At 41.8% G+C, this 20,297-nt stretch overlaps 1 protein-coding gene across 2 annotated transcripts; it reads left to right on the top strand.

Moving 5' to 3' along the window:
- The first annotated feature begins 10,615 nt into the window (after positions 1-10,615).
- Positions 10,616-20,296, top strand: PMPCB (peptidase, mitochondrial processing subunit beta). 2 transcript variants are annotated; one of them, XM_069880499.1, is made up of 13 exons: positions 10,616-10,752; positions 13,465-13,605; positions 13,937-14,023; positions 14,490-14,619; positions 14,969-15,167; positions 15,832-15,911; positions 16,473-16,585; positions 17,246-17,389; positions 17,958-18,121; positions 19,470-19,555; positions 19,632-19,720; positions 19,933-20,008; positions 20,107-20,296. In XM_069880499.1, the coding sequence occupies exons 1-13, from the start codon at positions 10,663-10,665 to the stop codon at positions 20,169-20,171; spliced, it is 1,464 nt and encodes a 487-aa protein (XP_069736600.1). In that variant the 5' UTR covers positions 10,616-10,662; the 3' UTR covers positions 20,172-20,296. The 2 variants fall into 2 exon arrangements, with proteins under 2 accessions (XP_069736600.1, XP_069736687.1); XM_069880586.1 differs by having other exon boundaries at positions 17,961-18,121.
- Position 20,297: the final 1 nt, after the last annotated feature.

The following is a 20,297-nucleotide window of genomic DNA, read 5'->3' on the forward strand; positions in this document are numbered from 1 at the left end:
AACTTTTGGTCAGCCCTGAGGTGGTCGGGCAGTAGGACTAGATGATCACTGTAGGTTCCTTCCAATTGAACCATTCCATTCCACTCCATTCCACTCCATTCCATTCCATTCCATTCCATTCCATTCCATTCCATTCCATTCCATTCTATGTTCTGCTTGTCAGTGCCAGCCACCATTTCAAACAAACCAATTAATCTATTTAAAGGCAGTCACTTTCAATTAAATCAGAGCATCTCATTGACTCTGCTGAACTTTGATTCAGGCCTTTGGAGTCTTCGCCTGTAAAGATCAGACAGCAAATCTTAACTATGCGCATAGTTCCTGATGCTTTGTTGCGAATTGTGTAGTTGGGTTCTACTTATTCAAACATACATGATTTGGTGTAGATATAATGTAGGCAGAGAGAGTCGATACATACTTTTCTGAGAAATGTATGAGAACCTTCAATGGATAAATCAAAATTGCATGTAATGCCACATTTTCTTTCTTTTATTTATGCAGAGGCTGCTGAAACTTTGAAAAAAGAGTAAAAAATAATAATTTCAAGAAGCTTTGGGAATTTTAGAGTTTCTCAAGAAATCCCTTGTGATCAACTTATATGTATAATTACACTAAAAATTATTCCTTGCATTTCAAAAAGAAAAGATGAGATGTAAATAATTCCACTGGTAGAAAGCCAAGACTGGAAAATATGGGTTATGATAGAAAAAAATAAAATGTGGCAAAGTCAGAAAGAATAGATTTGAGATTTGTGCAGTGTGCAGCTGGCAGAAAGTTCTGAAGCTTTCTGGCTTTGTTTTTATAGCTGATTTGGGAAAAATGTTTTAAGATTAAACAAATACATTACATATTACAAAAGTAGATCTGCCAGCATTAATAGACGAGCAGGATGACTGATAGCCATAGCCAGAAATGCATGAGATTATGACGAGTGCTTAAGGTAGTGCAACCACTATGGAATACTATGCATGCAATAACTGCAACCAGCTAGGAAGCAATTGCCTACCTCCTAGTTTTGTTAAATCTACTTAATAGTTGTGACTTTGATTCCTATTCTAAACCTTCTTTTGCTTGATATACTACAGCTCATCTACTATGAACACCATGCTGTGTTTGAAAATGCCTCTTAGGTAGATCTCTTAAGCTTCTCACATTAACCCAGTTCTTCTTTATATGCTTAGTTAAAAGGGATTTTTTAAGAAAGAAATCTATATTCCAGATGTACTCTCATGCCTCCCAGTCAGTATCTGACATTTCAAAGGTAAATATGGTAAGGCAGACTGGATCTTTATGTATGTGCATTACTTTGAATGTGTTTTGGACATTTCAAACTTAGTGCTTGTCTACAGACCAACACTTGTGAATGTGTATGTGCTGAAGTTCTTGCATTGCAAACCTGATGATATTTTGAGCATGTGTGGCTCAAGTTGCATGGCTTTTGTGAATGAGAGAAATCACAGTGCGCATCAAATACATAGAAAAACTGTGCGTGCTCAGTGTCTGGGGTTAGTAGATGTCTGGCAGCCTGCTTGGAGTTACTACTCTGCACTAGCTGCCAAACATCTGGAAGTTAGTAGAAAATGACCAGCAAAAGCAGTTGCCTCCTTTGAAAAACGGTGGGTCTGGCACTCTGGGTTATAATGGAGTTTGAGAAAAGTGTCTGTCTGGGACATAGAGCACAGTGGGTTTGAAAAGCTCCAGAAATGTTTTTCTTCATAGTACTATAAAAAACGCAAGTGAATCTGAAATGAGTCTGAAAATCAATATTAAATCAGATTGTTAACGTGAAATTTAAAATTTTAAATATCAACTTTAGCAAGTTAACTATTCATGTAAGCAGAAATATCCAAGCAATGTCACCTCACATTCCCAAACTCCTTCTGCTGGCTGCTCAGGTTATAAAATCACCAGCTTTTTCTTTGCCAGCCATCTGTCAACACTCTTAGCTTTTCCCTTGATAACTTCTACTGTGTGGTTATTCGTTTCACAAATATCAGCACAAAACACAGTTGCTACAGAGTCTTGGAGCCTGAATATATGCAAGCATCAAAAATTAAATTTATTGTAATGTAAAGATAAATAATGCAAGGATGCTCAAATGATTGCTTTATATATATTAGATTAATGACAAGAACTCAGTATTTAAATTCAAGCAAAGATGCCACAGAATTTCCAGGTTGTTGCATTAAAATGCTGGAGGCCCTTGCAGAACGTAAGTTCAACTTGATGTGCCCTTGAGCAAATACACTTATGATCTGTGTAATATCCTCTGATAATTTAATAAAATACATGGATCTGATCTTTAGATAAGTGAAGCCTGTGACAAGCTGCTATCCTGAAGCTCAGGATAAGATTTGTTTTGCCTGAAGGTAGCTGCCTAGAAGTTGGGTATCTTTAGTCTGCTGAACTAGTTATTCATTCCTCTACATTCACCAGGAGAGAGAAGTACTACAAAGAGACATTTCTTGGCAATTACCCTAAGAGAGGTGTCCAGAGTACAAGGGAGGTGCCTGTTTGGAGGTGCCTGTTTCCCTCCACTGACTATTGAGAGAGTGTAGAGAATTAGTTTTATACAGCTGAAGTGCAACGAGCGATGCTTCGTCAGTATACAAGCACAAGGCAGGCCTACAGCACACAGAGATGAGCCAGGACGCGAAACTCACCAGCTCACAACAGCATCATGGACCCTGAAGAGCCTGCAATATCATGGCAATTAGTCCAGACTACAAAACCGCCTAAAAAGCTGGCTAGAGCTTTAAAGCTGAGTTCTTATGAACATCGCTTCCACTGTTTAACTGCAACAGGCAACTGTGGTAGCTAAACAAGACCTGCCCTTGACCAGTGACTATTTCGGGTAAAGCTACACTCACACTGTATTAACATGGGTGGGACCTTGGGCAGCCTGATGCAGTGGAACGTGTCCCTGACCATGCGAGGGGGGTTGGAACCTGATGATCTTTAAGGTCCCTTCCAGCCCAAACTAGTCTATGATTGTATGATTCTAATATCTGTATAAAGCTATGTGGTCTGAAGTGTGTGTTTGCTAATGCTTACTTAAGTATTACTGAGATTGTAGGGATTAGAAATTGAGAAAAAAGGGCTTAAGGGAGGAGATAAAGAAGAATACTCCAATATCTGGATATTAGACTATCATGTAACTGTGCATTTACTATACTATAAGCTGTGACAAGTAGCATTAATAGCATTTTTTGTGTATGGAAATTCCAATTATGTATGGAAATTCTCTGTGTAACGGAAATTCTACTCTCCTTTCACAGATTGTTAAAAAAAGCTGCTTACAGCATTGCTTCCTGAACAATATCTGAACAGAGGAAGAATGAATCACAGAGACAAAGAATGGTGGCTGTCTTGGCTGCTTGATCAGGTGTCACATTCTGACATTTTCAGTAATAGCATTAATTTCAGTTTTCACTAAGTGTGTTAATTTCTCCTGAATTATACTGGAGACTCAGGAGAGCTTTTAATTATATTCTGGAGAAAACATTTTGCTAAAGTGACCTCTTAAAACAAGCAAAATTTTGAAATAAATGTTGGAGCTTTAGGAACTCATCCACCATCAAATCATAATAATGATACAGAACAATGCACCCATATGTGGTTAATAGTCAAAGGAAGGTAAGGAAATGACACTTGTATTGAATGCCAACAAAAGCAATAAAAATGGACTAATTTCTAAGATCCTTGTTCTGCAGTGAGCCTGCTAAAAGGCAAGAAGAAACCTGTCTGTTTTGCTAAATCAGATGAGCTTAGCCACTGGAATTTCCTAGTGAGTTACTGCATCAGGCTGAATCTTTCGTTTGGCATGTTCTTCTTGAAAAAGGATTGTTATGAGCTATCCAAACTTCTTCCATTTATTTTTCTGATATAAGCCTTTAGAAGTCAGATAGTAAGTTGTTTGATACTTGCCAACAGGTCTGTCTTTCTTATTTCAGTGTGTAAATACCTATGAGAAAAACAACTGCATGCAGATGGAATATATATAACATTCCCTGAAGAAAGTTTTTAATCAGCAGCTTCAAAAGAGTGCTCTGTTAATGAGCGACTGAAATGTTATGAATTCAGCTAACAGCTTTTATGTTTAATTTAAACAGTCTTCCTTGCAGCTCATGAGTACAAAAGACCAGTGTCAGCGGCCTGTAGGCCTTTGCAGTTGCTGCCCAGTGATTAACCATGGGAAAGAAAAGCTATTTGCAATTTAATTAGCCGGAGGATAACCTATAGGTAATACTGATAAAAATAATCACAGCTAGATGCCAGTGAGCAGCTGGCATGAAAATTGGACAACATAGTATCCATAAAGTTTGATTTGTAGTCTGAAACCCCCCACTCCTCTGCGAAAAAATATCATTTCTTGAGCCCATGTTTTTAAGCTTGTTTGAATTCTGCTTGCTTGGCTAAGCTAAAGCCAAGTCCAGGCAGCCAGATTCTGACATATTCATTAAGTGCAATACTGTATCATTGCTTTAAAAACAGTGTGAATTGTAAATGAACAGTGAACATGATGACTGTACAAAAAACCAACACAGCACTAAGCAAAGGTTTAGCTGAACACAATTTCGATTGTTAATGCTTTTACTGTGTGCTGGTGTCAGGAGTTTTGAAGGTCTTTTTCCTGAGTAGTGCTGTTCTAAAGCTCACTTGCTGTGGATGCTTCTCTGGGGTTGATTGAGTCAACCTGCAACCCAGGACAGATCTTCCAGGCTACTTCTGTATTAACCTGATCACCATGGTTTGTTTTGCTGATATAAACTTCTTTATTTCAGGAGAAACATTTTATCTATACAATTGAAAAAAAAACCCACCCACCTTTCCATGTAATCATACTTTCTTTGCTCCTATCAAAATTGCCATTCTAGTTCAAAGTTTGAGCAGTGCTGATTCCAAACAGCACTGTTGCGTTCAGCCCTTGTGCTGCCAGATGGTTATATACACACATCAGGTACATACGTGCAGATTTCTGAATTGTCTCACTTTCTCTGCTAAAAATAAATATAAGATAGAAATATCAGTCTAGAAGCAACCAGATCTATGAGTGCTGGAACCAGATGAATCTTTTTTTCGTACTTGGTATTTGTAGAGTCTCTCCCCACGTGTGTGAGTTGATACTGCAGCCTTCTCCTCAGCTGGTGTTTCATGGCTGCTCATGTTCATAAGACGTAGGAATGGCCTTATCCTTGAGATCTCTGTGTCAAGTTTGGTTGATACTGTAGAGTAATGAGCATGGAAACCTTATTTCCTCAGAAAACCATGTGGAATTGTGTAATTCAGACTGTATATTAGCAGTGGTTTTGGTGAAGTTCCTAATGATTTTGAAAGGTAAAGCCTGCTTAAAAACCAAAAGTGACATTTGGTCCTTTTCCTGAAACGTGTTTATGAGGGATGCTAATCTAAAATAGCTACTTAGTGTAAAATACAAAGCTCTTCATACTTAGTGTGAACTCCAGAGCCTGGGTTTGAAGGAAAAAGTTTGATTTCCTGAGATTCTCACCTGTATCACCTGCCCTTTTCATAAGGCTCCGTGGTATCCTGAACTTGGCAGGCAACTATTTATATATCATGCTGATGGCTGTAGGATAAATGAAAAGGGCATTGTTTATATAGAACTCCCCTCTGCTAATCCTTTGTTGCTTGAGGCTGGATGCATATGAACTATGAAGAAAGATCTCATTTTCTCCATCTGGAAGCCACAGATAATAGTGTTCAACTAAACCAGAGGGATATAGTGAGCATTCATTGTTCTAATAGTCCATTTCTAAATAATTTCACTGTTAAAACCGTTTAAAAAGTAGTGTTTTGTAAGTTTAGTAGTGAATGCTTATATATTCAGCTTCTGCTGTTACAGCGCCAGTATTTGCTTTATTTTATTGCATTTTTAGCTGAATAATAACATTTCTTGATTTAAAGTTGCATATCCCTAAGAACCTTTGTTGGATGTTAAATTTTAGATTGCATTTACATATGAGACACTGCTATTTTGTTAAGTAGGAGACATATTATGAGGATAATCAGTTTATCTTAAGCTGTAATTCTATGTCTAGCAAGGATTCAAATTTCTAGGATGGAGGATGGCTAATGACTTAGTGAAGTCTGGTAAAACATCTTTGAGATAAATCCCAGCATAATGAGATCAGTTAGATCTAACTGTAAAGTGGAAGAGAAGCTTAATTTTAATTTTCAAATGCACAGTTTGATGCTTTGCTTTTTGATTTTCCAACTTGACAGAGACATATCTGAAATAAAAAAAAATGCTCTAAGTGTAAGGATCTTTTGTAATATGCATAAACTAAAAAGGGAGAAGCTAAACTTGAAAAAAAAAGGAGAAGTAGCTGGTTTCATTTAATGTTGAATTTTCTATTCTATGGAAACTAATTTACCGCCAATGTAAATTAACTGGATGTGCCTATTTTGCAGCTAGAAGATCCTTCTGACATAGGCTTTGTGGGTACTGAAACAGTATGGGCAGCAATATAACAAAAATAATTTCAAAACCAGATCTACATTCACAATCAAGGGGTCTCTGTCAAATTAGGTAGCATCCAGTTTCTTCGCATTTAGGTTTGTATTTTAACTTACATGTTAACAACAGTTTCTTCTTTTATTTTTAAGTGTATACAGTGTATCGTGCTTTTGTGTTTCACTATTTGCATGCACTACAGTCCCTGTGACAGGAGCTGGACAGGCCTGGCTGCAGGATTACAGCTGCTGTTTAAGCACACAACATATGAAGTGGCTGTGCAGGATTTTTAGGGCAGTTGGTGCATTTTCATTCTGAACTGCAAAGGGAATAACAACTTACGCACACACAAAATATCCCAGAAAAAGCTATGTATGTAGAATAAGATGGCTTTTTCTGAAATTGATCCATGTTTTGGAGTCTGTTAAAGAAGGTAAATGATGGAAAACAACCTTTAGCATCTCAGCTTTAGCATCTGAGACAGCTCAGGAGCTACTAACAACCATCACTGTCATTTGTGAGTCACAGGAGTTTTGTCACCTAAAACCTGCATGTGACTGATAACATTTCAGGGGTTGGAAGCACCACTTGTGACAACTCATGTGAGTCAACTCTGAGTAACAGGACCTTGACAGTAGTAGGAGACAGCTCACACGAAGCAGAAGGATCCTCAGTTCCCACTGAGACCCAGCATGCAAGAGGAGAGCAAAAGACAAGACGACTGAGGGCACCCCTGAACTCAGCACTGAGCTCCTTCAGAAATGCACTGCAACTGTTAAAAAGGAAAGCACAGAAGCCCCAGAAGGCAGGCACGGAAGGACCTGGAGAAAAGCCTATACTGTATCTGGAGACCAGGATCCATTTCCTGCTGAGAGCCCAGTTTCCGCTCTCTTTTTAGAGTGGAGCAAGACAGCAGTAGGGAAGTTTTGTAGTGTAAATACTGAGTCAAAAGTACTGTGCTATAGTACAAGGCAGAGAGAAGTTCCCTCGTTAGGATAATAGTACCAAAACCTAGTGCTTTCCCTCCCCCATGTGTAGTACAGGTTTGTTAAAAATAGTATTTTGCTTCTTTGTATTGCATCACACTTAGCACGCTGTAAGGCTCCGTAAAATACTAGAATTTCACCTCTGTTTTTCCCTATTTTTGACAAAATACTTGATTAGCCAATGAAAAGCTCTTAACTCTAGGAAAAAAAAGTAGAAATTTTAAACAGGAAATAAAAACTGACAGCACTGCTTTCTGCATGTCTGCACCTATTTATCTACAGCCACATACTCCGTGCATGCTCAGGAACAATGTTTGGCACTGACATTAAGTTGCCTCTGTTGGTATATTGCCAGAATCTTTCCCAGCCCAAATGTGGCTCTTGTCAAGTTCAGTTCCCGCAAGCTCTTCCCAGCCCCTGGCAGCTGGGAGGAACTGCTCCCAGCAGTGCAAAAGGCCATCCTGCCATGGGAGCTGAGCAAGATACCAGTGTTGGCACAGGCAGCTCCCTGTCAGCTGGACTTGGCGGAGCTCTGAATTTATTAGTGTAGATGAAGCCTTCCTACCCCTAACAGATCAGTCTCACAGATACGTTGCATACATTCAGAATGCTTCCTAAAACAAGACTCTAGTTTATTATCTTGTTTCAGTCTCAGGACTTGCCCAGTTCGGGTGGATCCGTCTCACAGGAAATGCAGCAGCCACAACCAGCAGTGCCAAAACAGCCCGTTCCAATGCTGCATGGAAACGTGTGGCTGAAGGAGCCCCAGTGGGCAGTAAACTCTACCCACAGCAGCTTACAAACTAACTGAGGAAACATAGGACTTCGTGGTAATAATGGTTTGCTGAGAGGAAAACTGGCTTTGCTGAATTGTGTTGTTCTTTGGAGTAGTTATTGGAGCAGGTCAGTTAAAACCTGGGCCTTTTTGGCAGCAGTTTATAATTAGCCAGCTCTGGAATAGTTTGGCCTGACAGTATTTTGCTGGACCAAATATGAATTACAGGCGTGTTGCGAATCCTGATTTAGGATCCTGCCGACTACGGCAATTTGTTGCAAATGGGTGATTTAGATTGCTTGAAGAACCACCATCAAAGGTACTAGCAAAAGTGATTTTAATACGATGCTGTGAAACTCCAACTTTCAAGTTTGATGGCAAGGTTCACTCTACAACTGTACGGCTACGGTGCAGGCCTGTGAAGAGTGATTCAAAACCAGCAGGGCATGGATCAAAGTTACCATGCTCCAAGGCTATGCACAATATCAGTCGCTTAACAAGGATCTGCCTTTGGTAAAAGGTCTCTCTGCCTCAGGGAGCACCTTTGAGGGGCACCCCAGCTCAATGGGAGATCACTGCCATGCAGCTACACTGCCTAGCAGGGAGAGCTTGAAGGCGGCTGAGTTAGGCTGTCACATTTATGAAATAAGGTTGTTGGCTCATAGTCAAATTACATGCAATGGGAAAGGTATGCATGAGACTCCTTGTACCCACAGTTGTCTTTGTTCCTTGATAAGGGAGTCTCAGAAAAGCTACCTGCTATTCATATGTTAATCGCATGAATGTGTTCTGAGCTCATACACATCAATGCTCACTGTGTCACTCTGCTCCTTTGCGGGTTTTCAGAGGAGTCCTTGGACTATCTGGAGGTCTTTACCTCCTTTGCAGCCTGTACCAAACTATTGCTGGTTTGAGTAAGGGGTTGAGCACACTCATCAAGAGAGGAAATTGCTTTGGTGAGGAATACAAACTTCCCATAGCTCGAATCAGGTACTGGGTCACATTCCCACACAGCTGAGGCTTGGCCAAGGCCTTGGCATTGGTGCTGGGGCCAGGGGCAGTGGCAGTGCCACGAGGAGCTATAAAGAGAGAGGGGCTGTTGCCTGAAACGTGGATCTGTTGCCCAGAGTGCAGGAAGCCAGACTCTGCATCAGTGAGAGAGTTATTGTTCATTCAGAGTTTGCCCAGGATCGGACACTGGGGGCACAGACCCTCCAAACTTGAGTGTAAAGCCCTTGACATTGACCCCACAATTTTATATGCTACGGATAGATAAATATTCATAGAATTCCTGTCATGCATATTCATAACTAATCACAGTGTCTGGAATTTTTACCGTGGGTGTGCACCAAAATCCTAAATGCATTTATTATTCTACAATCTCTACACAACATTTAGCAGCTATTCCACAGGCCTTCACTGATGAACTTTCACCAGTTCCTTACTGGATTTTGCTAAGAAGGTATTAAAAGTTCAATGATTATTCCTTGCATTTTCTCAGTGATCACACCCTTGCTTGCCTCACCCAGTTTACCAGACTATTCCTAATCTTAAATTTGCCCCACGGCACCCATTCAGGGTTAGTTTTGCTAAAAAGACAATACATTTAATCAGGCATCTCCTTTTTCTCATGACAAACTGGGGGAAGCACTTTGACACCGTGAAAAAGCCAAACTCAATAATCAATGCCAATTTGATTATTAAGCAGGTATTCCTTTAATAAACAGTGCCAAGGTAATCCACCTAATATCTCCAACTTTTGAGACTCATTACACGACTTTTATAGCGGTTAAACATATATATTCATATAGATTCCTGGAAACTTATTACACATCCATTGTTTTTCCAGGGACAACTTATCATAGTTTACCACTGACTCTTATATGCACTTCACAGTTTCTTCGTGTCTTCAGAAGCCTCTGGTGGTTTTTGTCTTCCCTTCTTCCTCATCGTGTTCTCTTGGTGAGCTCGGGTCTGTCCTTCCCTCCTGCTGTCCTTTCAATACTTGATTTATTCCTTGTTTCAACTAGTAAACAAGCTAAACAACCGTTACAATCACATTCTTTTTAACTGTACGCTGGCCACGATTTGATTCTCATTATTCCTATTATTCTTATTGCTTAAGCTAATTCATTCCCTCACCATAATGATTTATTCCTTCCTTCAGCTTCCTTCTCTCAGAACAAATACAGCGACAACAAAACCATCTGTGATCGATCTTTAGCTCCTTGTAACAGCTTTTCGACCTCAGGGGTCTTTTTTCAGTTTTACAGTTTCAAGATTCCACGACCTCCTTCAGTGGCCGGTTGGAAGGGCCCGGGCAGGGGGAGGAGGAAGCGGCTCCCGCCGCGGGGCCTCGGGGAGTGGGGAAGGCGGAGCCGCCTTTGCGCCTGCGCACCGGAAGTCCCGCCTACCCGCTCGGCAAGATGGCTGCGCCTGCGGCTCGCTTAGCGGCTCGGCGGCTTTTCCTGCCTCGTTGTCCGCGCCTTGTCCGAGCGCCCGGCTCGGGGGCCCGGGTAGGCGGCGGACTGGGGAAGGGGGGAGCTGCGGAGAAACTCGGGCGCCCCAGCGGCTCTTGGCGCTGCTGCTCAGGCTGCCGCCACGGGGTGGAGGAGGGGAAGTGGTGGCGGCCGGCAGGCGGCACGCCGGGATTTGTAGTCGCGGCGGGGTGTGGCTCTCTCCCTGCCGCGGGGCCCTCTGGGATTTGTAGTCGCGGTGGGGGGTGTGGAGCTGTCCCTGCCGCGGTGCACTCTGGGATTTGTAGTCGCGGCTGTGTGGCACACTCCCTGCCGCGGTGCACTCTGGGATTTGTAGTCGCGGTGGGGGGTAGCAGTGAAAATGATCCCTTGTAGTGTTGAGCTGGGGGTGTTTGTTGGCGACACTCGACTGGGGCAAAGCGTCGATGGGAAGGGAGACTCTACAGAAGGATCTGAACAGGCTGGATCAATGGGCTGAGGCCAACGGGATGAGGTTTAACAAGGCCAAGTGCAGAGTCCTGCACTTCGGACACAACAACCCTGTGCAGCGCTGCAGGCCTGGGGAAGAGTAGCTGGAAAGCTGCCTGGAGGAGAAGGACATGGAGGTGTTGATTGAAAGTCGACTGAATATGAGCCAGCAGTGTGCCCAGGTGGCCAAGAAGGCCAATGGCATCTTGGCTTGTATCAGAAACGGTGTGACCAGCAGGTCCAGGGAGGTTATTCTCCCTCTGTACTCGGCACTGGTGAGACCGCTCCTCGAATCCTGTGTTCAGTTCTGGGCCCCTCACCACAAGAAGGATGTTGAGGCTCTGGAGCGAGTCCAGAGAAGAGCAACAAAGCTGGTGAAGGGGCCAGAGAACAGGCCTTATGAGGAACGGCTGAGGGAATTGGGGTTGATCATTCTAGAGAAAAAGAGGCTGAGGGGAGACCTTATTGCTGTCTACAATTACCTGAAAGGAGTTTGTAGTGAGGCACGTGCCAGTCTCTTCTCCCAGGTAACAAGTGATAGGATGAGAGGAAAGAGTGTCATGTTGCACCAGGGGAGGTTTAGATTGGATATTTGAAAGAATTTCTTTACCAAAAGAGTGGTCAAGCACTGGAACAGGCTGCCCAGGTATGTTGTGGAGTCACCATCCCTGAGGGCGTTCAAAAAAGTGTAGATGTGGCACTTGGTGACATGGTGTAGTGGGCATGGTGGTGTTGGGCTGGACAGTTGCAATAGATGATCTTCGAGGTCCTTTCCAACCTTAATTATTCTATGATTCTAACAACCCAGGCTGCGAACCAACTGGCAGGGGAGCAGCTCTGTGGAAGAGACCTGGGGCTACAGGAGGACAGGGAGCTGTGTGTGGGCAAGCAGCGTGTCTGGCAGCAGCCCTGGCCGAGCAGGTGGGAACGCAGCCAGTAGCAGATCAAAGAAGGTGATTAGTTTGCGTTCGCCAGGCAGTTGGCGTATGGCAGCTGGTCTGGGGATCCTCAGTGTAAGGAGGATGTGACTGAACTGGGATGTGTTCAGCAGGGGGCCAGCAAGGTAGTTGCAGGCTGTGCCATGTGCTCTGTGAGGAGAGGCTGAGGGTCTGGGACTCGTTCAGCCCAGAGAAGACACAGCTTTGGTTGGACCTACCAGCAGGCTGCCAGCACCTATGGGAAAGGTGTCAGGAAGGTGGAATCGGGCTTTGTGCAGTCAGGTGCGGTGGCAGAATGAGAGGCATAAGCCAAAGCAAGAGAGGTAAAGCTAGATAAATGAAAAGCTTTTTTTTTTTCCCATAAGCAAGCTACCCGGAGAGTTTCTTACCATCATTGGAGATTTTCAATACCGAGCGAGCAAAAGCCTGGGGAAAACTGGTCTGACCCCATAGCTGATCCTGCTTAGAGATGGAGGTTGGACTAGGGACCTCTGGAGGTCCCTTCAAACTTGAATTTTGCCGTGATCCTAAAATACATGAGTTTTGCAAGAAGTGGCCTATTGGTGTTCCAGAAAGAGTGGGCGAGAGCTCTACTTCATACTTTCATGTTTAGGGCAGTCACATGGTGAGGGAAATCTTTGTTTATTTGTTACATTTAAAATTTTCTGAATAGCTTATTGCTTGAAGAATGTATTTGGGGTACATCTTTAAATTTATTGATCTTGAAAAATGCAATAAACTTCTTTTTTAACCTCCATTTTCCCTTCTTTTCTGCCCCCTTCTGATTTAATGTGCTTTAACTGCCGATGGTTGTATAAAAGGTGGCAATTTCAGTATCTGTCCCTGTTCTGAACAAGGGTTGACTGTGATTTGTAGTCCTGGATGTAGGGCCTTGGACTGTATCTCACTCGATGATCTGGTGGGTCTCTTCCAACCTGGTTATTCTATGATTCTGTGATTCTATGATTCACTTTAGAAAGCAGGTACTCAAAAGAGTTCCGGGATATATTCAAGGTCCTACAGGCTCTTGCTGGCAGAACTGGGGAACAAGTGTGGCTCTCAGGATGGCTGGCTGATGATAGTAATGTGCTTTTTTGTCAAGTTTGTTTAGTTGAAGGGAAGCAGATACAGTCTGCTCTGTTTTAGTTATCTTCATGTCTTTTTGGTTTTTTTTTCTGAGTAGTGCGCCCCTGATGTGAAGTAGTGCTGGATAAATCGGTGCTTTTTTAAAAATTGTTTTTAAATTTATGCTTTTAAAAAAAGATCCATGGGAATACATGTTTCGGATGAGCATTCTAGCTCATCAGCTTAACAATCTGAGCGTGACTGGTGTTTTTCCTTACAGTGTGTGCATGTTGGAACAGGCAGGCTCAGAGCTTCCAAAGCAGCAACACAAGTTATCTTAAATGTTCCTGAAACTAGGGTCAGCCCTCTGGGAAATGGCTTGCAAGTAGCTTCTGAAGATTCTGGACTCTCAACATGCACAGTAGGTAACTTGTGAAGAGAAGGGGTTTTTGTAACTGTTCATGTGTATTCATTTCCTTGTGAAACTAAATTGCATTCTTTCAGTGTTTATTAGCAATTGTTCCTCAAGCTTAAGGTAGGAAATAGAAGTTTTAAGGCTTTTGTAAATGATTTGTGATTAGATTTTTTTGTGAAGATTAACATTTTTTTTCTTGAAATTATGCTTCATTTAAGGAAAAGGTCATTTAAAAATAAATCTTGAAAATTTTAAGTGTAGTTCATACGCAAAACTAACAAAGCTGTATTGATAGCTGGTAAAATAGCTTTTTTTTTTTCTCTTTTTCCTCAATGAGGTTGGACTTTGGATTGATGCTGGGAGCAGGTATGAAAACGAGAAGAACAATGGAACTGCTCATTTCCTTGAGCACATGGCTTTCAAGGTCAGTACCAGCATTGTTGTAGAAGCTCACAGTCGATTTCTAAGTTGTTTATCTTTAAAGATTAGTGATAAGAACTTTGTCAGAATTATATAAGTAAATTTTCCAAATTGAGGAGAAGGGAAGAAAAAAGTGGATAACTTAGTTTGTTTTCCATTAGAAAATGAAGCTAAAGTCCTAGTTCTGTTTGGTGATATACAAATATAGATTAATAAGACAAATCAAATTTTTAACTCATTTAACTTCTTGTAGCAGTCTTAGGAGACACACAGTGCAACTTTTGCTGGCTTTTTATTTTTATTTGGAAGCGTAGTAAGATTTCTGTCTAACTTTCAAGGTTGGAGAGATTAGTATGCCAGTTTTCTTTCCATAAGACTTTATTTCTCTTGACCTTGAATTCTCCAGAGAAGTAGTAATGATGAGTAGAATTAAAGGGTCAAGTTTGATTTTTCTTATCACTTTATTTCAGGGAACAAAAAAGAGATCTCAGTTAGACCTTGAACTAGAGATTGAGAACATGGGAGCTCACCTGAATGCATATACATCCAGGGAACAAACTGTGTACTATGCAAAGGCTTTTTCTAAAGACTTACCAAAAGGTAACTGCTTTCATTCATCAAAAAAGCAGAAAGAAATGAAACGCTTATCCAGCTCCCGATGAGACAACACAGAATGATGCTTTTGAAGTGTACAGTCCCTTCCGTCCTGGTGAAAATCCTTTCTTGAGCTTCACAGGAATGTGGGAATGCAGGTTTGGAAAGGAGAGCGCCAGCAGGGAAGAAGATATTTGAAATACTCCCTCCCTGCACAGCAAGTCTTTTGTCCCTGTGCAAATCTTATTAGCCACTCGTGGGCCACTTGGTCTTTGGGGTGGGTTTTATTTTTGGAACCAGATTCTTCTGGTAGTCTGAACATGTGCTTTTCATTCCCATCTCTCTTTTCAATTAGCTGTGGAAATTCTTGCTGACATAATTCAGAACAGTACACTGGGAGAAGCAGAGATTGAGCGTGAGCGAGGAGTTATACTTCGAGAGATGCAAGAAGTTGAAACTAACTTACAAGAAGTTGTCTTTGATTACCTTCATGCTACAGCCTATCAGAACACAGCCCTAGGACGGACAATTTTAGGACCCACTGAAAACATCAAGTATGTTCAGATTTTAATTGTGTGGGAATTTCTGTATGCTGGAAGGACTCATCTGAAAATGTAGGGAACAGCATCAGTTTTCATTTTTGCCTGAAAGGTAGCTGAAATTGCACTTGGATAGAACTGTGAGAAGAATTTCCTATTCCCTTACTTGCCCTGCATGCAGTCATCAAAGGGTATGTGAACGTCAGGTGTCCACTGCATGTCTTCATTATCTGCCATATTTTTTTCTGTCTGATAAAAATGCATCTGACACAAAATTGGAAATGCTCCTTTTTCTTACTGGTCAGGTGTTGGGCATTATTTTTAATACAGCTGTGTCTGCACTGCTCTTTAAGTGTTTGTTTATTCCAGTGCAGATCAGGAAGGCTGCTAAATGTGCTGGTTTCACATTGGCATGAGATCATTAGAGGATCCTATCTCCACCCGATTGAATAGTAATTCTCATTCTTTTGCAGGAAGCTGGAAAGCCTTTGAAAGTCAAAATACATCAAGTTCCTATTTCCTTTTTCGGGAAATCACACTTACTTTAGCTTTCCCTTTCTAGGCACAGTTCTGCATTGGCAGAACTTGCAGTTATTTTGATAATGTACTGTCCTGTGTGTTTAGCTCTTATTAGTCTAGTGAACTCACACAGTAGTGATGTTTCCTTGACTGTTTCTAGATCCATAAACCGTAATGACTTGGTGGAGTACATAACAACACATTACAAAGGACCCAGAATGGTCCTGGCTGCTGCTGGAGGTTAGTACGAGATATTCACCCTGGATCATGTGAAACTACGCTTAAAACCACGGTCTTCAGGGTTTCCAGGAACAACGTTATGAATTACCCATTGTTCAGTAGGTCCTGGAAATTCATTGTTAGCCCTGCATGTTTTGTGCCTTCATAGCCTTTGAACTTTTGTTCTCTTTTCCCCTCAGTAATGTTCCAGAAACGTTCTTAAACCAGTAACTAGAAGAGTATTGGAGGCCAAGGTCATTCTTCCATGAGGGCAGGAAGAGAGGTGTAGGAGGGGTTCGGAGTGATAAGGGGAGTAGTAAGGGAAGGAGAGAAAGAGAAGTAACGTAGAGGCTTGAAACTGAGAGCAGACAGCTTGATTTGCTGTAATGGAAGTCTGGAATTAAGGAGGGCGGTAATGATGATCTTACTCTGTGGAAGGGGGAGGCATGAGGAATCTGAAAGTGTGGCATTAAATGAGGGGAACAATAAATTACTGCTTCGTTGAGTCTTTACACAGCACAGCAATTTAAATTAACTGTTTACGGAGTAACATTACAAAGCATGTGAAATATCTTTGTTCAGGGGTCTGTCATGACGAGCTACTTGACCTAGCGAAGTGCCACTTCGGTAACTTGCCGTCTGCTCCTGAAGGAGGGCTGCCACCCCTGCCACCTTGCAGCTTCACAGGTAGCGAGGTAAGCTGTTAGATGGCTTTCTGAGCCGACCCTTATACCCCTGTGAGCACAACTGAGCCTCTCTGCTGAGGAGAGATTGCTCCGCAGCCACAGACTCAGCAGGTTAAAAGCTTTCTTGCCCCTGGTGAGGGCAAGTGGAGTAGTTGCTTTCTGTAGCAGCACTTTACAACTTCTCTTGGACGAGCCTCATTGCTGCCACTTTTTCTTGCTCATCGGTTCCTGGAGAAGTACCTAACTTACCCCTGCTGCTGCTTTCCTTTTATGCCTTTGCCTGCAGTGTTGTAGCATTTTTGCTTGTTAGAAACTGCTAATTTGAAGGATATAGCAGAGAACAGACACATCTGCGTTCTGTTCCCAGGTCTATCTGGATTTTGAAAAGTCCTCAGCTTTCCTTGCTGCTGTTGATAGTAAAATGACTTTTAATGCCCACCCAATATACATGGCATTAGGTTTGCTGTTGGCAAAGCAGTCTGAAATTGCCACAGGGAAGACTAGGTAACGTTGATGTTAAATAAAGCTTTCTGTGCTTTAAATTTTGGTTCTCAATGTGCATGCTTAGTGATCCAAATGTAATGGAAATGTCTGTGTCCTGACATTTGACTTCCTATATACATTACTATGTACAGGTTGCACTACAGCTGCTTTCCTGTCTTCCCCCAGATTCGTATCAGAGATGACAAGATGCCCTTGGCGCACCTCGCGATAGCTGTTGAAGCAGCTGGCTGGGTACACCCCGATACAATCCCGCTTATGGTAGCGAATACTCTGATAGGTAACTGGGATCGTTCCTTCGGAGGAGGCGTGGTGAGTGAGCCTGCAAGCACCCTCCTGCTCTTAATGAGGCTGGTGGGCTGGTGAGATCTTTCCTGCTTGGGTACAGACTTGTTCAAACCTATCTGATAGCTATAACGTAGCAGTAGTGCCATTTCTGAAGGTCCTTTTTGAAGTGGGAGAAGGGGATCCAGTCGTGAGACTAAGAGAATTTGTTGCCCCAGATTTAGTAAAATCTTTAGGGAGTGGTTCTAAACCACCAAAATAGAGGTGACTTGAGGTCTGTCAGCCCTCATGTGAAGTAGGATGTTTCATACCTGTATGTCTTCAGAACCTGTCAGTATCAGTGACTCTCTCTGTCTTTCTTGAACTTAAGTAGCTTTACGATTTTGACTTAAATCTCTGCTGTTACTTGGAAACATGAGATTACATGCAAGTAAAGAAATCATTGAGATGAAGAGCTGATAATTAACCGAATAGCTTCTGGAGCCTGTGATACTACTGCATGTTCTGTTGTCATTGAGTTGAAAACAAGAGACTGTGGAGGCGATGAGTAGGCTTTGATAAAACTTCATTAAGTAATATTTTTCTTTTGCCTTAGCAGAACTTATCGAGTAAACTTGCTCAGATTGCCTGCCACGGTAACCTGTGTCACAGTTTCCAGTCCTTCAACACCTGCTACACTGATACAGGGCTGTGGGGGCTCTATATGGTGTGTGAGCCATCCACTATACAGGACATGGTGCACTTTGTTCAGAGAGAATGGTAAGCCAACAACCGTTTCTCTAAAAAGATTGTTTTCAGTGGAGGAATACAGTTTAAAAAAAATAGCAGTCATTTAAAAAGAATATTTTTGTTTCTCTGTGTAGGCTTGCCTGGAAAAAATGCCTTGAGTTCTAAACTTTGACACTCAATGCAGAGTCCTACCAGCCAGTTTCTGGTACCCTTACTTGGAATGAATAGCTTAAGGTTGATGTTTGGTTTTCTTTTTCTGCCCTAGAAGAATAAATAGTAACTGTAGTTAATGTAACAGCATTCCTTGTGCAGGAAAATATGGCAGTGATTCGTTTAGTGTGTGTGGTTTTGGTTATTTTTTTTGTTTTACTTGCAAGCAACAGGAGTTACAAAAATGCATCAAACTTCTTATGATATTACTAAGTCAGTATACAGAGCCCACAAACCCCATGCTTGACAACTGAAAGAGAAAACATTAAGGAATGAGAATAATGAATGTGCAATTACCTACAAACATCGTTAGCAGTTACCCATTCTACCAGGTAGTGGTGTTACATAGAGCTCTAGTGGATACATAAAGAAATGAAATGATGTATGGCAAGTGAGCTTTTATAACATGAGATTTTGAAACCTGGGATTCGAGATAATATTCATTCATCTAAGGCGTAAATCTAAACTGAAAAGGTGTCCATAGGTGCAACTGTAATGCTTGAACTGCAGATGTGATTAGAAACAGACATAAGTTATTTAAAAGCACCAATTTAAGTGGGTGAAGTTGAAACAGAAGTTCAAAGAAAACTTGAAAATGAGGAGTGTCTTTTAACCACATAGGTCAATTCTCACGTGCCATTATTCTCTGTAAACAACTCATGGAGAAAACCAGCATCTTTGTAGCTGTCTGTGTCCTGCAGCTTAGCTCCAAGGAAGACAGCAGCCATTGCTGTGACAAAAATGTGTTCAGGTCTGTGGTGCATCCCCAGGTTGTAGGGAAATGTTCCTTATGCATCGTGGTGAATCGTTATCTCCCCCGAGCCAGGATGTAAGGGATTGTCTTCCTGGGTAATTACCTCTAGTTGTTTGGCTCATACTATCTCAGTGACACCTATTCTCAAGATAGCAAGTATGGCCTACACTTGGCTCAAAATATTCTTTAATGAAATGACATACAGCTCTCCTAGGGGAAAACTTGCTCTTAGGTATACTGGTATGCTTCCTAACCCCATGTATCTTAGGCTGCTGTGTTGCACCCTATGGCTCATTTCCACATCAAATTCTCTTAGCAGTTCAGGTGTACTGATGTACACATGCCTCTTTATCACAGCCTTGTGTGCTGCAGGTTACCATTATTTTATGCCTTTGGATTTAAACTATTTTTCAGGATAAGACTTTGCACAAGTGTTACGGAAAATGAAGTAGCTCGAGCAAAAAATCTTCTGAAGACAAATATGCTGCTACAACTTGATGGTAAGACGTAGGAGAGCTTTTTATTCTCAGTGGAGTTGCAGGCTGATAAGAAAATCATATTCTCCCCCTGTTTTAGGATCCACACCAATTTGTGAAGACATTGGAAGACAAATGCTGTGTTACAAGCGCCGAATTCCAATTCCAGAACTTGAGGCAAGAATTGAAGTAAGTGGCACTTATTGCAGCTTTTAAATTTGGCCCTTCACACGTTTAATTGCTGCAGGAAGGAACAATACAGAAGTTGGACTGTTTCTGACTGAGAAAAATTTCAACTGTTTAGTTGCCTGTTGCCCTGGATTGTACAAAATTGAGATCACTGGCTCTTAATACTTTTTTTGATAGGATTGGTAACAAAGACATCTCTCTATCCCTTTTAGGCTATTGATGCCCAAACTATTAGAGAAGTTTGCACAAAGTACATCTACAGTAAGAATCCTGCAGTTGCTGCCGTGGGTATGTTGTAGAAGTTTCCCTACCCTTCCATAACCCCTCCCCACCAATCTGTATCAGTGTAGTAGCACATGTCATGGCCAACTTTCTTTAACTTCCAGGTCCAATTGAACAACTTCCAGAGTATAACAAAATCTGCAGTGGCATGTATTGGCTTCGTGAGTAGTGAATAACGAGAACTTTCCGTATGTTTGAGCTTTAAAAAAAACAACCCAAAACCCAAACTACACCACTGTTTAAAGCTTTGGAGTTGGAAAAATGCCTTTAAGAAGATTAAAACTCAAGAACCAGC

The sequence above is a fragment of the Phaenicophaeus curvirostris genome, chromosome 1 (assembly GCF_032191515.1).
Source record: "Phaenicophaeus curvirostris isolate KB17595 chromosome 1, BPBGC_Pcur_1.0, whole genome shotgun sequence".
Classification (NCBI taxonomy): Eukaryota; Metazoa; Chordata; class Aves; order Cuculiformes; family Cuculidae; genus Phaenicophaeus; species Phaenicophaeus curvirostris.